This window comes from Ailuropoda melanoleuca, chromosome 6, assembly GCF_002007445.2.
Source record: "Ailuropoda melanoleuca isolate Jingjing chromosome 6, ASM200744v2, whole genome shotgun sequence".
Classification (NCBI taxonomy): domain Eukaryota; kingdom Metazoa; phylum Chordata; class Mammalia; order Carnivora; family Ursidae; genus Ailuropoda; species Ailuropoda melanoleuca.
This window is the reverse complement of record NC_048223.1, coordinates 33031326-33055466: the sequence shown is the minus strand read 5'-3', so window position 1 is coordinate 33055466 and position 24141 is coordinate 33031326. Positions and strand designations below refer to the sequence as shown.

The window sequence follows — 24141 nt, the reverse complement described above, 5'->3', positions numbered from 1 at the left end:
TGGGAGGGGGCAGGGGAATGGGGAGATGCTGGGCAAAGAATATGTAGACTTTCAGTTATCAGGTGCAGAAGTTCTGAGGATCTAATAATGTACAGCAGGCGACTGTAGTTAATGAACCATATTGTACACTTGAAATTTGCAGAGAGTAGACCTTAAGCATTCTCAGCACACACACACAAAGGTAACTAGGTAAAGGGATGGGTGTGCTAAATAAATAACTTGATTGCAGTGAGCATTTCGTAATGTATACACAGATTAAATGATCACATTATCTACTTAAATATATACAATTTTATTTGTCAATTATACTTCAAAAAAGCTGGAAAAAATGTAAAGAAAAAGAATTCTTATGGCAACCAGGCAGGATACAAGTTCCCATCTATTCAGTGGAGTAGGACCCACAAGATATTTGGAGAAAGAAACTGTGCCAAAATTTTCTTTCTAGCCAAACTTCCTTTAGGTATGAATAGTATAGAAAAATAGTTTTGAACATGCAGGAACTCAGAGAATTTTGTTCCCATGAGCGCTTCTTGAGAAAATTAATGGATTTTTGGCTTTAGTCAACCAAGAAGTAATGAAAAGCTAGGGCAAAAGGAAAGGAGTATTCAAAGAATGTACTTCCCTGGAGAGCCAAGACCTGAACAAGTATTGGACTAATGGGATAGACTGTACAGGTTTTATATTCTAACAATATAAAAATGATACAAATATACAAATTTAGAAGGAGAATAAGGAAAAGGTGGGAGAAAGAATAAACATGCTATTGATTAATAATAGTGGAGAACCAAAGAATATCATTTAAAGCTGCCAAATATAGGAGAAATGTAGGCATATTTAATTGTACAAAGGCAAACATTAAAATGATAATACAAGTGATTAATATTGAATATAATGTTGAATAGCAGAGGAATGGTAGGGGACAGGGAAGAGGACAGGTGCCATTTTATGATTGTTCTTACTAGGGGTTCAGAGCAACTGTTTAAAGAGCTAGACAATAAGGGCATACAAGCATCAGGTATATACCACAAAACAAAATAAAGGTAACTGAAAACAGTGAAAGAATTCCAAATTATAAATACAAAAAATATGCCATAAAATTTAATGACAAACAGACTAAACAGGTACAGCATATCAACTAACATAAATGGACTAAACCGACCTAGTGAAAGAACACAGAGCTGTTTTGGTGGAAGTGTGTGTGTACATATGCATATATGTGTGTGTATACGTGTGTGTGTGTGTGTGTGTGTGTAGGGGGATACAGAGAGCACGAAGTCCTCTCCTAAACCTTTATCACACGGTAGCCCATGAAGGAACCCTCTGGGCAGATCTGAAAACCATTGTTCCGGCCCATCTCCAGCCAGCAGGAGAGAGATTCCAGATGAAATCCAAGTTTTCAGAGCCCACATTTACAGGGAAGATCTTCTCTAGGCTTTGTCTCCCTGCCCTGTGGCCCTGGGGGCCTTGACTAAAGAGGGGGGACGTCAGAGCCCCGTCCTCATCTGAGCTGCCCATTGCTGTCAGCACACCGGCCCCCACCCTACCCTTCCTCAAGCAGGGTGCTCAGGGTTGGGGCAGCACGGCCCTGGGACACAGACCCACCTGCTGGCTCTGGCAGCGTAGGCACCTCAGAGTCTGTTGACGAGGGGTGGAGAATTTGCTCTTCTGACAGGTTCTCAGGTGATACCGTTGCTACTGGCCAAGGAACAACACGTTAGAAATCACTGCCCCAGAGCGTGTCCTTGCCAATACACGTGGAGCTGCTGCTACCACGTCTGTGTGCTAAGAAAGGCGGGGGCACCCAACTTCCACATGAGCAAGTGGGGTGGGCAAACGTGCCTGGGCAAGGACTTAGTCACATGGCCACAGAGAGGCTGGGCAAGGTCGTCCGTAGCTGGGCAGGCCTGTGCTTGGAAAAGGGAAAAGCCTGTCTGTGGGAGACAGTTGGAGCTCTGCAGAGTGGGCCCTAGGTCTCACACGGAGATGAAGACAGGGGCCAGCACTCAGGAGTGAGGGACAGATGTGGGAAGAGATACTTAGGGTGCTTGGTGACCGGTGTCATAATGGCGGTTTATTCAAGGGTGAGAAGCCAGGGTCCGACGGCAGGCATCAGCGAAGGCTACCCTGGGAGGCAAAGCAAGCTCCGAGCGGGAGCGCCGCTGGCTGTGGTTGCCCGTTCCTCCCTTGAAGGCAGCGAGGTGCGCTCCACCATCTCTTCCCTCTTCATATACGCAAGATGTTCATTCACTGTCCCTGTTGTTTTGTGGATTGGGTCTGACGTTTCCCCAGGTCTCAAACTGTCTTTTTCTGTCCATCCCCCAGGCATCTTGGCTCTGGAGAAAGCTGCGTGGCAAGAGGCGGTTGGTGATGGCATTCTGCCTCTTGATGACTCTGTCTGTGGTGACTGTCACCCGGTTCCCCCCACAGCATCCAGTTACTGGCCCAGACCCTGGTCCCATGGAGCCCCAGGAGGTCACTGGAGCCCCTGGCCCCCACAGCCGGCAGGGTCTGAGCTCCGGCTGGAGGCAGCGGGCAAGAGACCTAGGGTTCTGGAGAGGCTGGGCCTTGCCTAAGAATCCCATCCCGGTGTGTGCTGAGGGGCAAGGCCACAGAGGGACAGTGGACAGAAGCAGCAAGTCCCTGGGAGAGGACAGCAGGCATCCAGGGAGGGTCAGGAGGGACATTACTTTGGCCTCTCTAGGAGATTTGAGACTCACTACCTCACGTCTTGTGCTGCTGAGGGACGGTAAGGTCAGGGGTCCAGGAGGCAAAGACTTGGGTCCCCCCTGGCATGAGGATCCCATCGGAGAGGCACAGAATGAGACTGGCACCCTGGTTGGCCCTGTAACAGGACGTGGCATGACCGCTTTACAGGCTTGGAGAGCTGCTGCTGGACTAACCCTCTGGCCCCACCCAGTGGAAGGCAGGAATGTGCCAGGAGCTAGGAACGGAGCTGTGACTAGTAGGCGACAAGCAGGGCATCCCACCCCAGCTACAGGGGCTCGTCGGTGGCCGGGCTCTGTTGAGGAGCTGCAAAGATCTGTCTGGTGTGGTGCCGAGACCCCTGAGCTGTTGAGCAGCTTGAAGACCGGTGGGCAGGTTCCCCCGTGGCTCACAGAGCATGATGTGCAAATGCTCCAGCTGTTGGCCCAGGCGGAGGTGGTGGCCAAAGCCAGGGTCCCTGGCCATGGGCAGGTGCTGCAGGTTGGCTTCTCCAGTGAGAGTGCCCTTCAGAACATGTCTTCTGGGCTCAGCCATCTCTGCTCCCAGGGGCTCTGCGGCCTGATCAAGAGGCCTGGGGACCTGCCGGAGGTCCTGTCCTTCCATGTGGACCGTGTGCTGGGGCTGCGCCGGAGCCTCCCTGCTGTGGCCCGGAACTTCCAGAGCTCCCTGCTGCCCTACCGATACACGGATGGTAGCACCAGGCCCGTCATCTGGTGGGCGCCTGACGTGCAGCACCTCGGCGACCCAGACGATGACCAGAACTCTCTGTCCTTGGGCTGGCTGCAGTACCAGGCCTTGTTGGCCCGTGGCTGCAGCTGGCCAAGCCAGGCCCCCTGCCTGGGCATCCACCACACTGAATGGGCACGCCTGGCGCTCTTCGACTTCCTGCTGCAGGTGCGTGGGGCTGGACAAGGCGAGGGTGGAGAGCAGTGGAAGTGTGGGACTTGGGATCCATCGAGAATTGTCCTCCTGAGGATGGCTGGCAACCCCCCCATCCTTGTCTTTTGACCACCAAGCACCTGTTTTTATTATTTTTCTGCCTCTGTGTTTATTCATCCAGTGGTGTGCTGGAATCAGCTCATATGGGCTTATAAGAGCCGATTCCCAGAGTTTTCAGGAATTTTGTGACCCGGTTGAGAAACACAGGCATTATTAAAAATGAGATAATATCAACTAATACTATAATTTATATTAGAAGAAAGATAAAAAATACTCAGAACTCATTAATTCCTAATGAATTCACTATATTTTACTGTTACCTGTACTTTCTAGGTTATTTGCATCTATATAGTAAGTCTTATGTAACGGGGAGCTACTGCACGTCTCCTATCAGCTCGGTCTTCAGTCATGCTGGTTACTGGAAATTGGCGGGGTGGGGGGGCCATATTTACACCATGGGAGTCAGCAAGTGCTGCAGGTCAGGACTCCCTGCTACTTCTGAGAGCTAGTTGTTAAACATTTATCAGCACATCGCTGTTGATAACATCATATCCTTGAATCAACAAGGATTCCAGATGGTTACCTAGTTTAAAAAAAGAAAGTACGTGTAGAGAGAGGGAGAGACACATGAGGATAAAGGGATGATTCTTAGGCACTGAAAAATGAGAAAGAACTCCAGCCTCAAGGTCATCTGAGGTCCCTGCTCTGCCAGAAGTTAACCCTGGAGTTTCTGGGACCCTAGGGAAGGATTGGGCAGTCAGGGTACAGGGTTAACGGGGGGACTGCAGGCACTGGCTATTTACAAACCGTAAATAGTGTGGCTGTTCTCGGGCCTGTGCTTTGGATGTCAGCTGTGGAGACACGTGTGGAAATGTGTCCATAAGATAAGACCAAAAAAAGTAAAAAGCTCAAAATGGGCGGATTTGTGTACTAAATGCAGACTGAGCCAGCCGCCATTTCTGTAGGGATGCCTGTTGAGGAAAGACACCAACATGAGCCGACTGGGGTGAGTGGATGAACCACAGGACAGGGTTCAGGCACCACGGGCTGATATATATACTGTATTTGGTCCATACAGGGTTGGGTCACAATGTGTTTTTAGAAAATTCTTAGATAACATGGAATACTTTGGAGACTTCCCATAAAAATCCAGCTTCCTTTGAAACACTGGCTGGTTTGGGCATCCATTCCCGGATGGCAGTAATCAGCCTGAGCTGAGGAGTGATGCCTGCTTCAGAGGCTGCCTTGCCTTACTTTTGGGCGTAGGCCCTACCTCCTTGTTTTCTAACATCCGCCTACTGCCCCACCCCCAGAACCGTGAATGCCACCTGTCAGCCGGTGGATGTTTGTTTCCAGTCAGTGGGCTAGCTGGTCTCCTGAGGTACTTGCAGCTCCTCCGCTCTGTGTCCGCAAAGGCTGCTTTGTGGAAAGAGGGGTGCGGAGCCTAGTGGTCACATGGGCTCTGGCATCAGACAGACCTGGGCTTGAACCCCCCCACTCCCAGACCCCTTCCTGCTGTATGACCCTGAGCAGATACTTTGCCTCTTGGAGAGTCACTGTTCTTACGTCTAAAATGTGACTGGATATCCTGACCTCACCCCCTTGGGTCTGACCATTATAATATGCGGTAGCTTCTAAATGCCAGCACCTGCACCTGTGGGCTTGCCCTGGGTGACATGTGACAGGCTAGATGCTGGGGCGCTAACACTCTCTAGGTAGTGTGACCAACCACCCAGGTTGGGAAGGAGGAGTTGCTCAGACCGCAGGACCTATAGTCCTGGGCAAACAGGGAAGGCTGGTTATCTGCTTCCGGGAGCAGCCTCTGGTGACTGATGGGAGCCGGGGTATAAAAGCCCCGGCTCCCTGGCTGGGGTAGCTCTGCAGTGCGTGCTCTACCTGTCTCGCAGAGTCCCTTACCAGGATGGAGCCCTGATACTCTCAGTGGTCATTGCTCACCCTCTGTGTCTCACATCTCTGCTTCCTGCTTGTGTTTTGGATTAGCTTACAAAAAAAACAAAAAAAAAACTGCTTTTGCTTAAATCTTTGTCTCAAGGTCTGACTCTGGGGGAGCCTGGCCCATGTCAGATGATAACAGTGACCTCGTATGGTTTCTGCATGCGAGACTGTTCGTGTCACACAGTGCCTGGGGGGTAGCTCGTGTACAGTAATAAGCGGGCGTAGTCCCCGAAACTTTATAGAAATTAACTCATCGATCCTCATACCAACCTTACAAGTGAGATACTATATTTATCCCTATTTTAAAATTGAGAAATTAAGGTCCAGAGAAGTTAAATTACATGCCCAAGGTCGTCGCTGCTGGACCGGAGACAAAGCCTGTACGGTCTGACTCCAGAGCTCCCCCTCTTAATCACAGAGTTACTATTCAGCTGGTCATGAATGAGTCAGGAAAAGGGGACTCTTGCAGGGGTTCCCTTGGAGCCTCGAGATTGGAGGCACCTCCTTGCAAAGCCCCAGTCCAGCTGATGTGCACACAGCAGTTTTCTGCTCCACACAGAGCCCCTCTGTCCATCTCCCAGAGTTGCTGTGTGGGACCCTTCCTCAGCTGCCAGGCCCTGTTGTGGGGACGGAAGCCTCAGCAGCCAAGGCACACGCAGGTTGGGTGTGTGGTCAGACACTGGTTGGCTGGTCTTGTGCCACCTCTTCCTTGGTTTGCTGAACACCAGTCAAGTCAAACACTCCGTCTGGCTGATGCTGCCTTCCTAGAAGCCACTAGCAAGTCAGAGGCAAGGTTTCAGGATGTGGGTTTCCCAGCACAGGATCCTGAGGTGCCTTCTGACTGGGAACTGAGTACTAAGTCCATATACAGCCCACTCTGTGGTATGCTTGCTCGTTTGTTTTGTGTTATCCAATATAAACCCTTGCTTTTTCGTGTTTGTGTATCGCAAATACCATTTCCCCAAAACAAAATACACAAGCACCACACACATCCACATTCCTTGGACTCCCCACAAATCACGCCCCGTGCTTCGCAAATCCCTTCTAACACCTCGTATTAGTTAGTGATGGCTGAAATGCTAACAAACCCCTCCAGAACTCCGTGGTTTGAAATACCGGCTCTTTATTTCTTGCTCCAGGGTCTGTGGGTCAATTGGACTCAACTGAGCTTAGCTCCAAGCCGTGGTTTGGATTCAGGTCTGCTTGCCTTCTCATTCTGGAGCCCAGGCTGAAGGGGCAGCAGTACCTGGGGCAGACTCTTCTCATGGGAAATGGAGAAGCCCAAGAACTCAACCAAACTGCTAACGCACATTTAAGGCCTCCACCAATGTCACTTTTGCTAGTGCTCCACTGACCAAAGCAAGTCAGTGTTAGGGAAGCGAAGTACAGTCTGCTCAGACTGGAAGGGGGAGAGGAGCAAATCTTTGTTGGACAATAAGAAATCAGTTACCTACACCCAAACACACATGTTGCACACTTACACGTGAACCTTCTGTGCCCACGTATGCCACAGCCAGCCACACACGCATACCGTTCGCCTGAACCGTACACCCACGTGTACTCCATATGATGCCCAACACTGCTGTGGGCAAGCGGGGCTCAGTCCTGCTGAGACCATCGAGGGGGTGTGTAGAGCATACACCAGAGTTGTCTCACCTGAGGGCCAGCGCTGGGTTATTTACCCACTAGCTTCCAACCAGCAGTGACTGAGACTGCTCGGGAGGGCGTTGACCTCCGGGCCCTTGTAGCCCGGCCCGTGTGCTGGCCAGCCAAACCAGACCCTTCAGCCAGAAAGGGGCTAGGGCAGAGAGCTGCCGCACCTGTTGTAGAGAACCATAGGTATGCACGGGAATCATGGGTGCCAGGGGAGCAGGGGTGGGATACCAGCCGCATCTGCAACTCCTGATGAGTAAGCCGAGAGCACGTTTCGGCGGGCCAGTATGACCAGGACAGTGTTTGCCATTAACACACTGGTTTCTCTACAAAAGATAAAGCACTAATTGTGAGTAGGTACCATCCCACCCAATCTAGGCTGCATCACAGGAAGAAGTAGGACCAAGAGCGAGTCCCCCACTTCTGAAGAGATCAGTGAGAAGCTGGTTCTACTCAGGTGGACAGAATGGGTGGTAGAGTATGTATGTGTGTTTGTTGGGTAGGGCTCACAAAACTCTGCTCAGTGTCCGGTCCACTTGCAGCACAGTTGCATTCACTCTGGTAAAAGGTAGAAGGTGTTTCTCTTGGGATGGTGATGATGGCACAGCCCAGCCACGGTCAGAAAGAGCTAATGACCATCACATTCACTGTAAGCCAAATCCAAGCTGAGGGAGTTGTGCCTGGGACCCAAGGGGGCCTTCAACCCAGAGGCCAGAGTGAGGGCAGAAAGTGCTGGGGGGGGCACATTTCTGTTTTTTCTCTTTTATTTTATTTTATTTTTTTAAGATTTTATTTATTTATTTGACAGAGAGACAGCCAGTGAGAGAGGGAACACAAGCAGGGGGAGTGGGAGAGGAAGAAGCAGGCTCCCAGTGGAGCAGGGAGCCTGATGTGGGGCTCAATCCCAGGACCCTGGGATCACGCCCCAAGCCAAAGGCAGACGCTTAACGACTGAGCCAACCAGGCGCCCCAGTATATTTTCTCTTTTAAAGGGGCTCTTTTCTCACACCATGCTTCCTTTTAGAGGGTGTGTCATTGGCTAGATGATGGGTGAGATGTGAAGATTTCAGACAGACTGGGAGTTGGTAATGTTGGCTCATGGAAGTCCTTCTGCAACTTCTGCTTATGAAGGGCCTTTACATCCCCAAGACTTGAGATCCCAGGAAGCCTCACCTGCCACCGTCCTGGCCCAGATCATCGTCTTTTCTTACCTGGACTAACACAACAGCCCCCAGATGTGTCTCCCTACCTCCACGTATGTTCCCTCCAATCCAGTCTCCTTACAGAAGACTTCCCCCAGGCAGACCCTGAGTCCAGGATTCCAGTGAAGTTGTTGATCTGGGGGGATGATCTCAGGAAACACCTGAAGGGAGGTAGGAAGTGAGATGGGAGGGCAGATAGCCAATAAAGGGCATGATAGCAGGCAGGTCACCACGTGGGTGACTGAGACTTAGTTCCACAGGAAAATTTCTGAGAAATGGCATAAGATACATGCTCAGAATCAGCCTACCAAGAGATAAGGGACTCAGGTATTTATAGCTAAATATTCCATCAATCTTTGGTTGAGGGCTGCTCCTAGAGGGATGGATTCCCTGGAATTTGGAGAAAGCCTCCAGACAAAGCCATATAGCAGCTGGGAGTTGGAGAGTGAGCGCTGAAGTTCATACAGACGTGTTCAAACACAGAGAGCACACTTCTTCTATGATCTTAAGTCAGATCGTGTCACACTTCCCCATTAAAATAAGGTAAGGCCTTCTCAGTGCCCTTAATATCAGGTTCTTCAAGGGCCCATGTTCTTTGAGGACCTTCAAGGATCTGTCCCCAGCCCCATCTCTTGGCACATGGCCTTGGTCAGTTTCAAACACACCCGGCCCCGTCTGGTGCAGGGCCTCTTGCATGGACTTGCTGCTGACTCCTCCTCCCCAGGCTTTAGCTCTCCAGACCACCCCTCATTGTTAATTCTCTTTCTCTTTCATGGCATCCTGTCTACTCCCTTTCTGATTCCCAGCACAGTATGTAATATTTTATTTGTTCATGTATTTATCCTATGTATCTGTCTCTGTTCTGTTCATCACCACATCCTTAGCACCTAGCGCAGAGCCAAGCTCTTGGTTCAGTCCTAGATAGGCACTTGTTGAATGAATGAATGAATGAATGAATGAATGAATGAGTGATGAATGAACTTCCAGGGTCTCTGTATGATTTCCTGTCTAGGTGTCGCTGTGTTTTGCTTCCTCAAACACCACTTCTTCCTCTAGACCAAAAAGAATCCCAAGGCTTTCTACATAGGCCTTTCTTAGAGGGTCCAGAATAGAATCACAAAGGTAGAAAACAACTTTTGTCCTGCTTCTGCCTCTGGCTGGTAATTAACTTACACTTCCAGGACAGATGACAATGTCCTTGACCACTGTTTCAGCACTTTGCATGTGCTAATTCATAAAAGCCCTTGGAGGAAGTAAATATTCTTAGCTTCATTCTACACATGGGGAAACTGAGATTTAAAAGAGCTAAGGAACTTGCCCATGGTCACAGCCTTGTTTCATCCAGTGCAGTCTGGCCACAGAGTGCAATGTCTTGCCCTCTTTGCTATACCTACCTGGCTCTAGAAAAAGTATTTATTGAATCTTTTCTTGATGGGACTGGCCCATTTCCTTCCCAAGGAGCCTGTTTTCAGTTATTTGTGATCTGTGTGCGTTCCTTCTTTTGAGTCCAAATCTATGTGTATCTCCTCTGGTTTAGTCTTCCTGGGACATCAGGTGTTCTGTCCGTTAGAGAGGATCTCAGATCTGTCATCACTGCCAACCTTTCAGGCTTCCAACCAGAGACATGACATATCAGAGTAGCTACCATTTATGAAGTGCCTACACCTTTCTGGCAATGTCTGACCCAAACCACACACATGAACTTATTTAAGTCCTACAACAGACCCAAGAGATGGAAGCTGTGTTCCTCCCTGTTTCACAGATGGTGCAGCCAACTGTGGAGGACTGAAACCTGCCNCTGGACACGGGTGTTTAAAGGGTGACATTGAGTATCTTTACACATATTTAAAAGCAGGACCTCAATCAGGGTGAGGTGTGAGGGACAGACTTCTAAGATGATCCCCACAGTTCCCACCCCATTGGCATTAACTCCTGCCCTTGAGTATGGGTGAGACCTGCAAATATGATGGACTAGCACTCCAATGATTAGATTACCAATCACTTAACTTTGAGTTGATCAAAAGGAAGATTATCCTGGATGGGTCTGACCTAAATCAGGGGAATCTTTCAAAGGAGATGCAGTATCTAAAGAATTTCCTGCTGCCTTCAGAAAGCAAACAGCCATGCTATGAACTACCTGGCGGAAGGGGAGGCCTCTAGGAGGACCCTGACCCCGGGACCTAGTCTTACAACCACAAGGAGTGGTTTCTGCCAACAACCCTGAGGAGCTTAGGGGATGACCCTGAGTTACAATGAGGGGCAGCTCTCAGCTGACACCTGGAGTTCAACCTGGTGAGACCCTGAGTGGAGAACCTGACAAAAATGTGATGGACTCCTGACCCACAGAAACCATGACATAATAAATGGGTTCTTTGAAGCCGCTAAGCCCCCCCGATTTGCAATGCAGCAATAGAAAACGAAATTATGAGCCCAAGGTGCAAACGTTTTAAGGATGGTCAGCACCTGTCCTGCATGACCTCCCTCAATTTTCTCAGCCCCACCCTAGTCCTGTCTCTGTTCAGATTTTTTAAACTTATTTTTTCTTTAATTGCATGTTCATAATCTTTGCCCCATTTTCTTTTGGGTTGTTGGTCTTTTTCTTAATGATTTTAAGAGCTTTTTATAGATGAAGGCAATTAGTCTTTCTTTTTACAGTATTGTAATATTTCAGGTTCAGTTGTCATTAAACTTTGTTCATAGCCTTTCTGCTATGCAGAAATTTTTAAAATGTTATGTTGTTAAAATTAGCAAGCTTTTCTTTGATGACTTCTAGGTTGGTGTACATTTTAAAAGGCCATCCTCACTTCAGGGGTATTTTTAAAAGTCTCCCATGTGTTTTCATCTATCTTTGATCCATCTGGAAGTTATTTTGGAGCAAGAGATAAGACGCAAAACAACGTTTTTTTTTTTTCAGATGGCAACCCAAATGTCTCAGCACATTTGTTGAATAATCAACCTTTTCCCCAATCTGAAGTGTTGCCTTTACCATATAGCCAATTTCCATATGTATGTAGGTCTATTTCTGGACTCTTTTCCATCCCAGTAAAGGTTCTGTCTATTTATGTGCCAGAATCACAATTTTAATTGCTGTGCTTTATGTTTTATGTTGATAACTAGTAGGGCTTGGTCTTCCTCATTGCTCTTTCTTAGAAGTTTCCTGACAGTCTTGGTCTTTCTCATTGCTCTTTCTTAGAAGTTTCCTGGCAGTCTTGCATACTATTCTCATAACACATATGAAGTCAGCTTGTCACTCCTTCTCCTTCCCAAGTCCTTTTGGGATTTTATTGGGATCAAATTAAATTTGTGTGGACTATGGAGAGAATTTACATCCTGAAATATGAAGTCATTCTAGCCAAGAATTGGATATTATTGGTTCCCAACCACTCTGGACCTTCCCAGGCATAATCTGAAACTGGCCCCTACACGCAGAGGGCAGTGAGAGACTGAAGAAAGAGGAAGACCGCTCCAGGTTGGCAGGTGGTAGGTTTAATAAACAAAGAGAACTGATATCCAAGGCTTGTCTTGGGCAGCAGCAAGACAGTGGGTCTCTGCACCCACCTACCAGATCTTAGAAGTTTATAAGAGGCCTTAATTGGGTTCAGTCACATATACCGTGCAGATGTTCTCAACACCACATCACCATCTCAAGACTGTGACCTTGGAGCAGCCTCTGGGAGGGAAAGGCCAGCAGAACCCACATTCTAAGGACCAGGGAGGGGGCGAGAGGCCTCCAAGTGCCCAGGTCCAGCTCTTGGGTCAACCAGCAGTCACGTCTTTTCAATGACATTCCCCAGCAGATATGTCTCTCCATTTATTCACGTTCCTCAGAAGCATCTTGATGCCTTCTTCACTTTCATGTGGGGTTATTCCCAAGTAGTTCGTCTTCCTGTGACCATTGAAAACGGGATCTTTTCTTCCATTATATGTTCTGGCCAGTAGCGCCCAGTCTGCATGAAGGCTATTATTTCTGTGCATTAATGTGGTCACTGGCCACATGCTAACTTTGTATTGCTTCTAACAGTTGCTCAGGGTTATATATCCTCTGGGTTATACCAGCGTTTCATCTGTAATGAATGCACTTGGTCTTCTCATTGCCTCTCATCTCATTACATTTGCGGGCGGCTCCAGGGCAATGGGAAATATGAATGGGCTGAGGGACACGCATTGTTGCTACAGATTTGGGACGGCTTCTGCTACTTTGCCATTAAACATCATACTAGTTTCTGACTGACGATATAATGAGAAACTATTCATAATTCTTGCTTTATTAAGAATTTCTCTTGTCAGGAATGGAGGCAAAATTTTATCAAATGCCTTTCAAGTATCTGTGGAAGAGGTCACGGTATTTCCCCTCTAATGTGTTATGTGGGGACTCTTCTGGAAGGTGTTCTAACGGTGACTCATCCTAGCTTTCTCGGTTGGAAACTTTTTGTTGTGGTGGATTTATGTTTTCATGGCTGTGGTTTCTGTGTTGATGTTAAAATTTTAGACCGATCTACAGATGTGTTTTGAGATAAGATCTAGCTCTTCTCAGTGCATCTCCTCAAAGCCCAGTAGCCAGTCTGTTCATCCGAATCCCATGCTGGGGCCACGTCTTCTGGCCTCAGGCTTGGGGCAGATGCGGCGTCCAGATGTTCCTCCCCGAAGCCTCCAGGAAGATTGTGCTTTGTCAGGATGTATCGGGAACACTCCAAGGTGAGTCCTCAGAGGAAAGTGGGAGCAGTGCCTGTTAACCCACTCCTCTCCCACTCTGACCTCCCCAAAGTAGCCTCAAGAATTCTCTAACCGCCAGTTGGTTGGGGTGGGACTAGACCATTGCCCTCTCTGGAGAGAGATGCTGCCACCCTGTGGCAGTCTGGTCCCCAGGCAGCGAGTCGGCCCTGCCAAGAGCCACCCTTTCCACCCAGAAGGACCCAGGCCTGTGATTGCTCCCAGCTTGGGAGAAGGTCCCTGAACGGGGGCATGCACCTCCAGGGACAGCAAGTGGCCCTTCTAGAATCCACCAGACCCAAATCAGGCACTGGCTGAAAAACCTGTCTTGGCCCAGGAAACTGATGGGTCAGTTAGAGGACTCTGGCCACCCTTCCTACCCTGTGCTGCCCGCCCCTCAGACCTCTCCTCTCCCACAGCTGGACCTGCTGTCCCTTCTTGGCAGACTGCAGTGTCTTGTCTCACCCAGATGTCCTGTGTGGGGGCCACCAAGCCAGGCCTCCCCTGCGATACTTCTGGTGTTGGCATCCCAGGCAGGGAGGTAGACTTTGAGTGATCACAGTCCCCGTGCGTGCTGTCAGCCAGCCACGCCCTGCTCACTCGTTCTTTCACTCAACGAAATCTCTGGTTGTGCTAAACAAGTGTGGGGCGCTGGGACCAGACCGAGCCATCTCGTCATCTTCACCAGCAGGGAGCTTGGTAACTCGGGCCGCAAAACACGGGTCTACACCGCCCCCCTGACCAGTCAGAGCCCCACTGCTCAGGTTTGACCACCTCCTTGCTGTGGGATCTTCGGCACATGACCCAGTCTCTGTGACTCAGTTTCCACATCTTTGAAGGGGGGATAATAATGGTATTTCCCTCTTGGCTACCAGGAGGGAGTAAACGGGTTGTCGTGTGTAAGGCACTGAGGGGGCTTTACAACGGCTTAAGTGAAAGTGAACAAAAACTTCAGTCCGCATCATGACCAGGCAACGTTGCGGGGTGGATCAGAAAAGCAAAACTGCAAAAGTTTATCATTTTTTCTTGGTAACTGCTCATTTTTTCAAAAAGGAAAAAAATCAAATCCTGAAGGAATGTGGGAATGAAACTTAATCTTGGTCTCATTTGGCTGCTAGCCTGCTGCTGTTGAAACTGAATTTCTCTTCGGTGGAAAAAAATAAGCAGACGGTGTGGCAAAATAATCAAACTGGCAAACGGGCCTGGCCAGGCCCTTCCAGTTCAACATTCAAATGGGTAGAGAGTTTGAGAAGCCAGGAGTATTGGATGGGCCAATATTCCATGTGGGTTCCTCTGAAAATAGATGGCGCTGCAAATTGAGATCTGCACAGAATGGCCGGGAGATGGGGTCGGGAAGGGTTTGGCAGGAGGAAGGGAGCTTGGCTGGCTGGGCGTCGGGCATAATGTGAAATCCAGAGCAGTTACCACGTGTCAGTCTTGCCAGAACTACCCTGGCATTTACTCTCCTGGCCAGAGAGAACCCAGCAGGTGGTGTCTGTCGCCTAGATCTGTCCAGAAACGAGGAGTACCCACAAGAAAAGAGTGGCTACCCTGTTGTAACACTCACTTTATTTCAGACTCTGGTTCTCTGACCTGTAGCACCGGGTGAGGCTGGGGCTTCCTGGTGTGTGTGGGGGTGGGGGAACCCCTGAGATTCCTGGAGGTTTTTGGGCCTGTCGCTCCCAGGGCAGACATAACAGAAGGCTCTTCCACAACAACCACCCCCTGCCTCACATGTATCGTTACCCTGTGTGGGCCTCAGCCCAGTCCCGTGGGAGGGGAGTGTCTCTGCCCCATTTCGTTGATGAGAAAACTGAGGGGTATCGAGCTTAAATAACTTCGTCAGGTCATATAGCTAGGACATAGTGGAGGGGGGCATGATACAGGCTTCAAGTGGGTTTAAAACCAGTTGGAAGGCTGGGAGGTCTGGAGGCAAGCTGCAGGGCTCTATCCTCAGCCCTGTCCTGGTCAATGCTTTTATCAGCAGCCTGGGTGAGGGCGTTGCAGCTAAAGTAGACTTTCACACGGGGCCCTGATGTGAGTCACCTGCCCGTTCCTGGGTCTCGGGATCAGTGCGTCGCCATCTTCCACTGGCCACTCCTGGTCCAGGGATGTGTGTGACCTGATTTGGTCCAGTCAGGCTAAAGGGAAGGTTGTTGGAAGAGAGGTTCCTTTCCCCTCTGTCTCTCTGTTTCTGTTTTTCTCATTTGTCCTCTCCCTCCTCCTGCCCCCCCACCGTCCTCCTTCTCTCTGGACATGAACAAGGAAGCACATACCCACAGTGGCCACCTGCAGGCCTCCAGAGGCAAGACTGGGATGTTAAGGTCATGGGTGGTGAGTGGAGAGCAGAAAGAAACCCGAGTCCTTACCATGACAATACGGAGCTGCAGAAGCTCCAGGCTGCCCTATCTTGGGACTTGCTGCCACAGATGATCTTCATTTTCCTTATGGTTGAAGCTGTTCTGAATCAGGTTTTTCTGTTACTTGTGGCTGTTGTTATCCAAAGCCCAGGCCGCCAAAGCAATGATGGTCCATGTCAGCGGTCTTGTGAATGGGCTCACTTCACACACAGGGCGGTGGTTGCCACCCTGGCCCAGCTGGACCAGTACTCTGGGCTTTGTGCATTGGTCTCAGTAGCTCCTGTGGGTGTCTCTGGCTCACCACCCCTGGAAATACTACCTAATGTGGCCTCACAGAATTGCCCTCAGCCTGTTTGGGGCGATGGGTCTGGGCCCGACGTGCGACTTCTCCATGTTGAACTATTGCAAAACAGAGCATGTTTGAGACAGTAGTTGGGACCGCGTAACACTCCCATTCCTGGATGTCTGGTTTGGTGAGGTGGATTGAACCATAGTTATTTTCTTGTTTGTGTTGGAGGAGATCAATTTTGTATTTCTTCAGAACATATGTGAGTTTTCCTACAAAGGGATATGGAAGTGGAACAAGACTTTTGGCCAGCGCTAAGCTGGGCTGAGGTGATGGGGGGGGGCTTTGATGAGTACTGCATCCTGGAGGTGACAGATTGTCCCCCTCACCCCCATTTGTGGAGAGAGGTGGCTGCCAGTGGGCAGAGGGAGGCAGGATGGTGGAGCTGGCTCCAGTTGGTCACCATGGCGACCACAGAATAGAGACATGGACCATACCTGCTACTGCCTCAGTTGTCATGGAGGATGGGCTCTGTGTCTTCTTATTCTTCCCCTTCCTCCTTCATAGTTTTGAAAGCTCTTCTCTAGATTTAATTAGCAAGGGTGAGACCAAATTAATTAGTCTCATGAAGAGTAATGATGGAGACCTCATTTGACCTCTGTAACTGGCTCCCCCTTCCTGATCTTCAGGGAGGCAGGGCAGGATAACTCAGAGAGCTGGCCTTTGAGCCACGCAGTCCTTGGTTCAAATTCCAGCTATATTACTTTTACATTTGGGTATGTCTGGGGTCAGCGTCCCCATGTGTAAAATGGGATCCTAGCATCTCCCTTGCACAGCTGCAGTGAGCAGTGAATGAGCTAGGGATGGATGGCAGTGATGATGGTGATGCTTTGTTTTGACACCAATTCTCTACCACCAACTGGGTGTCCCACAACGCAATTCAATTCTGACACTGTCTATCTGGAGTCAGTGTCAGATCCCACAAGTTAAGGGGCTCAGTCCTACAAGACTGTCCCACTTCAGATACCAGTCAAAAGTCCTGGGCTACCCACACTTCTGACCAACTGGCTATAAATCGAGGGTTCTCATGACCCCCTTCTCAGGTTGGATAATTTGCTAAATGACTCAACAGAGCTCAGGAAAACACTTCACTTACATTTACAGGTGTATTGTAAAGGATATAAATGAATGTCCTAATGAAGAGGTATATCGGGTGAGGTCCAGAAGGGTCCCAAGCACAGGAGCTTATGTCCCTGTGGAGCTGGGATGCGCCACCCTCCTGACACACAGATGTGTTCACCAACCCGGAAGTGCTCCAAACCTCATTGTTCGAGTTTTTATAACCCAATCTCCAGCTCTCCTACCCTTCCTGGAGGTTGGAGGGTGGGGTGAAAGTTCCTATCCTCTCTTCACTTGTCTTTCTGGTGACCAGCCCCCATTCTGAAGATATCTGGGCTCCCCTGCGTCATCTCATTAACATAAACACAGACGTGGTCGAAAGGGCTCATTATGAATCCCTCCGGGAAATGCCAGAGGTTTTAGGAGCTCTGAGCCAGGATCAGGGGACAGAGACCAGATATATTTCTTATACCACATCATCATCATCTCTGAGGGAGACAGCGTCACTGCTTTATGAGATTAAAAGGGCCACCGCATTTGCTGTAAGCCCGTGGCTGTTCTGCGTCATCACCACCACCACGGGGGAGGGAGGCGCCCCAGATCTTGCCAGAGCCGAATCGTGTGGTAGAGCAGAATCACAGAAGGTTCCCAAGGACTGAGAGAGGAAGCAGACCCTTTCGTTCTGTGGGGTTCATCACCAGCTTAGTGCCGTCTGGCTTCCTGCTTCCTCTCCCTGACTCACTCACCTCCACCCTGACTCTGTCCCCTCTGTCCCCTTGGTCTGGACAGTTGCCCCAACCAGAGTGTATTACCTGGAGCTGATTTCTAGATTCCCAGGCTGGCACCTGCCTCTCCAGTGGTGTTCCCAGGCTTCCTAAAATCAACTAGCCATTCTGCAAAGGGGGGACCTGGGTCTCTGTTCTGGGTCTTGCACACACCAGGCTCTTTCAGGAACTGAATTCCCTTTGCATCCTGAGAGCTAGCTAGTACCTGTGTGATTCATCATCCTTGTTGGTAGAGCCTAGGGGTCCCTGAGCCTTCCCTTTCCTGTGACCCTGACAGCACCTGGGGATTTAAGATGACTCACACCCTGGGTCCCACAACCCAAGAGGATCTGGAAACCCTCCTAGGATTTGGGCAAATCCCAGGCAGCTGACTGCTGCTTCACATGCCTTGATTTGCCCCACAGCAAACCTGAACTCAAAGCTCAGCCCCTTTCCCCAAGGCCAGCCAGCATTTCACAAGGGTGGCCACTGTGCTGGAGGACGGAGGGGTCACAGAGGGCACATCTCACACCCTCAGCCTCCTGCTGCTCCCTGCTTCACTTCTCTCTTCCTCTCCTCTCTCTCCTCCCCCTCCCACAGCAACAAATGGATTTCTCCTCTTGTCCCAAGCAAAGCGAGTCCTCCCACACCCAGACCTCTGGAGATCTCACCTTCTGTTGTTAGCACTCATCAAGGTATTGTATCAAACTGGATTTCCTTCCTACGAGGAAAAAGGGTGCATCTCCTCCAGCTCGCCCATCCTGTGACAGGCACTGCCTGCTGCCCCCAACCTCACCCTGTCTCTCAGCCACTTCCTAGCACATCCCAACCTTTTCCACACCACCTCCCCTTCAACCTATTCCTTTCCTGCTTTTCTCCCTACAGCAAGACCCTCTAACATCTCCCATCCCAGAGGGCTCTGCCGCTTCTGTTTTTAGGCATCTCCGTTCTGGACCTCTTTGCCTTTGCCGCCTACGGCACATAACCTCCTCACATTCGTAGGTCAGGGCTGGGGCCGATCCACGTTTCTATTTAATTCCTGACTCGCAGGCTGTAGCTCCTTCCTTCCGAAGCAAGCTTCTGGAAGCAGGTGAGTGGGGTATGAGAATCCTAGGACACTCTAAAATGTCATGTATGTCATCCACATGTGTGTATGTAGTGGGTGGGAGGCAGAGCTCCCCAGAATTGACCCCACGCCATGCTTGAGAACTCCCACTGGAGGCACCCAGTGGAAAACGAGCCTGTGAGGGTAATGCCTTCCCCCCTCCCTGACTTGGAGTCAGGCCTCGCTGCAGGGTGGAAGAGCTGTCCGCTCAGGAGCTGTCTAGATGGTCATTAAAGCACGTTTCCTGCCAAAGGGGGGAGGAATCCCTGCTTAAAGAAAAAGTGGAGTCCTGTGTGGGTTGCCCGGGTGGACAGAGGGTCAGCACGGGGAGGCCCGGTGGCCTCGGGCCAGGGTTCGGGGCGGCGCCGTAGATGAAGCCGTGGGTACCGGTGGGAATCCAGGTATGATTTCGCACCTCGGTGCTGGCCCGAGGCGTGAGCCCCAGCTCCTGGCGGGCAGGGCGGGCTGGCTGGGGGAGCGGCGCAGAAGCTCCCTCTCTGGCCAGAGGCCCCAACAGCCACTGAGACTGCCCCCAGCACCAGGCCCCCGGGCCAGGCCGGGCTGCACCCCTCACCGCCCAGCTGTCCTCGCAGGTGCATGACCGCCTGGACCGCTACTGCTGCGGCTTCGAGCCCGAGCCGTCAGACCCCTGCGTGGAAGAGAGGCTCCGGGAGAAGTGCCGGAACCCGGGCGAGCTGCGGCTGGTCCACATCCTGGTATGAGGGCTGCCTCGTGAAGCCGCGGGGTGGTAGGAAATCTCCATCTCCTGACCTCAGAGCCGCTCCCCTCTTCCCTGCTAAAAGGCAGTCACCCCGGGGGGCTATCATGTACCCCCTGGGGGCAGCCATTTCACAGATCCCTTAGGAGAGGTTTGTGGGGGGGCGGAGTCATTAGGCATCAAGAAATAGATGATCCCTGATGTATAGAGAGGAGCGAGGGGGAGAAGAGACACAGGGAAAGCTAGGGTCCTGGAGGCAAAAGTTCATAAGTTAAGCCTAGGGTGATGGAGAGAATTATGGGAAAATACCATGGAACCCTGGAGAATGTATAGGAATGAGGTGCATGGCGGCGGGAGAAGGGAGCGGAAGACACGGACTCTCATTCCCAGCCACACCACATGGTGGGACTGTCAGCTCAGGGCCCCCCAGACCCCTTAACCCTGACAGAATCTGTGGGTGCCGGCTAGGCTGCAAGCTTACCCACCCCTGTCCCTGTCCATCTTCTTGCCTGAGGTCCGGAGCAGTGATCCATCCCATCTGGTCTACATCGATAATGCCGGCAACCTTCAGCATCCTGAGGACAAGCTGAACTTCCGGCTGCTGGAGGGCATCGACCGGTGAGGCTCAGCGGGGTTGGAAGGAGGTTTGGAGACTGAGGCCCGAGAGCCCTGCTGCAGACCGCGGGACCTTGACTCATGCTCCCGAGCCGCCTGCGGCCTATTAGACAAAAGCTGCTGGATCTGAGCCCCGGGAGGAGGTGGGGAGCTCGGGGAAAGCGGAGAGCACACCGCCAGCAGACACCCCCAATATCCCAAGGGCCTCCTGGCCCTGCCGAGCACTGGCAGCCTGCTAGGGTCTGGGAAGGCTAGCCCTTCTCTCGCCCCAGAGGAGCCAGCCTGGGGAGCCTGCCTTCCCCACTCACTCATGGCAGGCGGCGCAGCCTTCTTAGGGCTCTTCCTGGCATTTCCCCTGGGCTAGCAGAGCTGATTCCCCAGCTCCTCTGTGGGAGGGGGCCCATCCAGAAGCTCCGTGCCCCGCCTGCTTTCACAGCAGAGTAGGTGCAAGGGCTCTCCGGTAACGAGTCAGCAGGCGGGCCGCGGGCACTCTGCAGGACAACTGTGCCAGGTTTGCCAGCCAAAAAACGTCTGTCCGTCTGGTTTCCCCCATCCCGGGCGTTTTCTGAGGTCACTTTCGCTTTTCCCCTCTGTCCTGGGGCCCGGGGGACCTCCTGCAGGTTTCCTGAGTCGGTCGTGCAGGTTCTCGCCTCAGGGTGTCTACAGAACATGCTGCTCAAGTCGCTGCGGATGGACCCCGTGTTCTGGGACAGTCAGGGCGGGAGACAGGGCCTGGAGCGGGTTCTCCGGACCCTGGCGCGGCGAGGCCAGGTGCTGCTGGAGCACATCCGGAAGCACAACCTCACGCTCTTCAGGGACGAGGCCTCGTGAGCTCCCTGCTGCCCAGCGGGGGCCTCACAGCACCACCTGACTGGATAAGCACCCATCCTGGGGGCCACGTTCTCTCGGGTCCCCCCAGCTTGAAGACAAACGGGAAAGGCCAGAAGAAACCAGAGGATACCGTGGATGTCCAGATGTCCCACCTGCTTGGGACAGTGAAGGTGGTGGGGGGTGGTGCGTTTTCCATCTTCCCACCCTCCTTTCTGCCTTTTCAGCTCTGGCTGTTTACTCCCTTGCACCAATAAATATATTCAAGAATGTTCTGTGTACCGCTCCAGATACCATAAAATTGTGCGTCCCACATGCATATGTAGAGTGGACGTGTGCGCGCGCACATGTGTGTGTGTGTGCGCGTGTGTGCGTGAAGGTTCCCCCTGAAGACACCAAGCCAGAAGTCAGTAAGCAAGTAAGCAAGGCCCCAAGCTTCCAGCAAACACTTCTGTGTCCTGATGTGAACAGGTCTGCTCAGCACAGAAAGGCGGACCCATAAACAGTGTGTGGCCGCCCAGCTTGCCCAGAGCATGTCAACTGCCCAGGGCACGGGAGGGCAGGACCCAGCACTCTGCTCAGGCTGCTCAGCAAAGACACTGTCACCAGCGCTGCCCTCAGCACGGGCCTCTTCCTCCCTCTGGATGGTAGCGGGCGGAGGGAGGCTCCAATCCCAGCTCTGCCCACATCCTCAGAACTCCAGGGTTGAGCCCCGCCCTCCCAGGCTCCAGGGGGCCGCAGGCCTCTCATGGTGCCGGTCCTCAACAGGTAGCCCTGCCCTCCCTGCCTCCTGCCTCAGAGGGCCTTTTGGAATGTAGGTACCCTTGTGGTTTTGTCTCTTCTGATTTTCAGAGGACTGGACTTGAACGAAGGAGCTCTGGGTTCAGATCTGGCCTGGGCCACTTCATGGTTAGCCAACGACTAATGTTTACTGAGCACCTGCCATAATAACTGGTAACATTTCCCGGGCGATGACGATGCACCAGGCACTGTGACGGCGGTTTGCGTGGATCAGAGCATGTACCCTCCCTGCACGCCGATGGCTACGTGGGGTATTAGCATCTCCACCGTGCAAATGAGGCACAGAGGGGCTAAGTAACTTGTTCAAGGGTTCCCAGCTCAGAGGTGGAATTCAAACCCCGGCAGTTGTCCTGAGCATGTCTTGAGCCAAGGACCACCATGACAGGGCGCGCCCCCCGCCCTCCCCGGTCACTCTGACAGCTTCTCTCCCTCTAGTCCCCTCGGATTCAGAGCTGATGAAGAGGCAGGGCTGATTCCCTGGAACGTGGGGCTGCACACTGAGACGAGCGCAGTCACGTGCATCTGGCTCCCTGCCCATGGCTCTTCGCTCGTGAAAGTCGGCTCAGTCTTTGAACGGCGTCTTTCCTGTGAACAACCACTTCCTAGCTTTTTCAAAGAACAGTCTGCCTCAGGGCACGCCGCTTGCCCTCTGCCTCCCCCAGCCACTGCTTCTGGAATGAGAAGGATGTGCCAAGCGAAGCAAACAGCTGGGGTGCTGAATTAGGACCTTCCCATCAACCTTAAGAGGCTTTGGGGGGCAAGAGCTGTGAGGGGTCTGCGGTGCAGGGGGCTGCTCACCCTGCACGCCAGTTCTTAAGAAACCTGCTGGCCACAGGGTCCGGTAAGGCCCTCACAGTCGCCTCCTGTCATGCTGCCTGAGTCACGTCACCCGAGGCGCAACCCTGTCTCTTTGTACTTCATTCCAAAAGGGCTGCTCCAAGGAAAATGATGGTGTTTCCAAAGGGGAGCGGCTGGTGATCGTAACAGAGGTTCACCGCGCTCTAGATGCAATTCCAAAATGCCCAAGCTCTGAAATCAAAGCCTTTTCGTACATTCAGTGCCAAATCTCGTGTCGCACTCAGCACGCATATTCATACATTTCACCGCAGAAATACTGGTGTGTTCGGTTATTGGGTGTAACCTCAGACCCCGCTGAGAGCGTAGTACAATACACGATCTACGTACCACATTACCTTTCTATATCTGAAAAATTCAGAATTCGGAACGACTTCTGGCCTCCGGGGTTTGGTTATGGGATTCCAGATCTGCAGTAACTTACTACAGACCAGGCATGGCGCTAAGGGCTTTATACAGGTGATTTCCAGAAGGCCTTACAATCCCAGCTGCACCCTCCTCACTCCACAGATAAAGAACCTTGGCTGGGGAGGGAGCGCAGTGCCCGAGGCCGCACAGGTGGAGGCGGCAGAGTCCGCCCGTGAGCCTGGGGAGCACCACCCGGCAGGAAGTGAGTACAGACCACACGCTGTGCCAACAGCTTTACTGTGTTCCTCACTGCAAACCTTCGGAATAATTCCACGAGGGAGGCATCACTGTGCCCATCTGACAGAACAGGAAACAGGAAATGGAGGCTCAGAGAGTTTGAGTCACTTGCCTAAGGTCACACAGCAGGTAACTGGTGGAACTGGGATTTGAACCCAGGCCCGTTTAACCCCTGCTCCCACCACTAGAGCATCCTTCCTTCTTACCTTCTTTCATTCACTCATTCAATAAATCTTACACAGCAGATTTTCCACACGGAATATAGAATTTGGAAGCAATCAGTGTGTGCGGCGTGCCATGGTGGCCACGTGTCGCAGATGTTTGGAGACATGTGTCATCTGGCCATCAGAGCGTGTGTCCTGGAGTTCTGTTGGTGAGCAAGGTCCCCGTAGCTGAGGATACGGGACGTGTGAGGGCAGCATGTGGGCAAGAGGGGCTCACAGGGGCTCTGCCTGAGTGGGGGGGGGGGCACAAGGAGACGTGGGAGGCAAGAACTCTGTGAATGTTGCCAGAAGATTCTGCCTTGGCCAGGGCCCTCAGATGAGTGGGCGGGCCCCACCTGAACCCCTGAGCCCCACCCTCCTGCTCAGGCAAGACACTTGCCCCGCTCCCCACTCCTGGGCCAACTAAAGGCAAGAGCTGGCTCTCCGGGCTTTGGGCTCTGCCTCTCCTCGGACACTGGCCTTTCTCCCCTTCCAACCCGCCCCTACTCCGCCCCAAGTCCCCCTCAGTGGGGAGGAGGCCCAGCGGGCAGGAGGACGGCGCATTTCTTATGATCTCTCTGAGGGAGTCCTTCCTCTTCCTCCCCCAGCAGCAGTGCGGCCTCTCCTGGGGTTCTGGTTAGCATGGCTCAGGGGATGC

The 24141-nt window shown here is 51.8% G+C and overlaps 1 protein-coding gene across 2 annotated transcripts in view; it reads left to right on the top strand.

The window, feature by feature from the left end:
* The window catches only part of GASK1A (golgi associated kinase 1A), a 65274-nt gene extending 43212 nt beyond the window's left edge, over positions 1-22062 (top strand). For both annotated transcript variants that reach the window (XM_019806325.2, XM_011232790.3), the window contains 4 exons: positions 2323-3618; positions 19412-19534; positions 20051-20154; positions 20772-22062. In XM_019806325.2, coding sequence (XP_019661884.1) covers positions 2368-3618; positions 19412-19534; positions 20051-20154; positions 20772-20982 — 1689 coding nt within the window. In that variant the 5' untranslated portion in view covers positions 2323-2367 and the 3' untranslated portion in view covers positions 20983-22062. The remainder of the gene's footprint in view (positions 1-2322; positions 3619-19411; positions 19535-20050; positions 20155-20771) is intronic.
* Positions 22063-24141: the final 2079 nt, after the last annotated feature.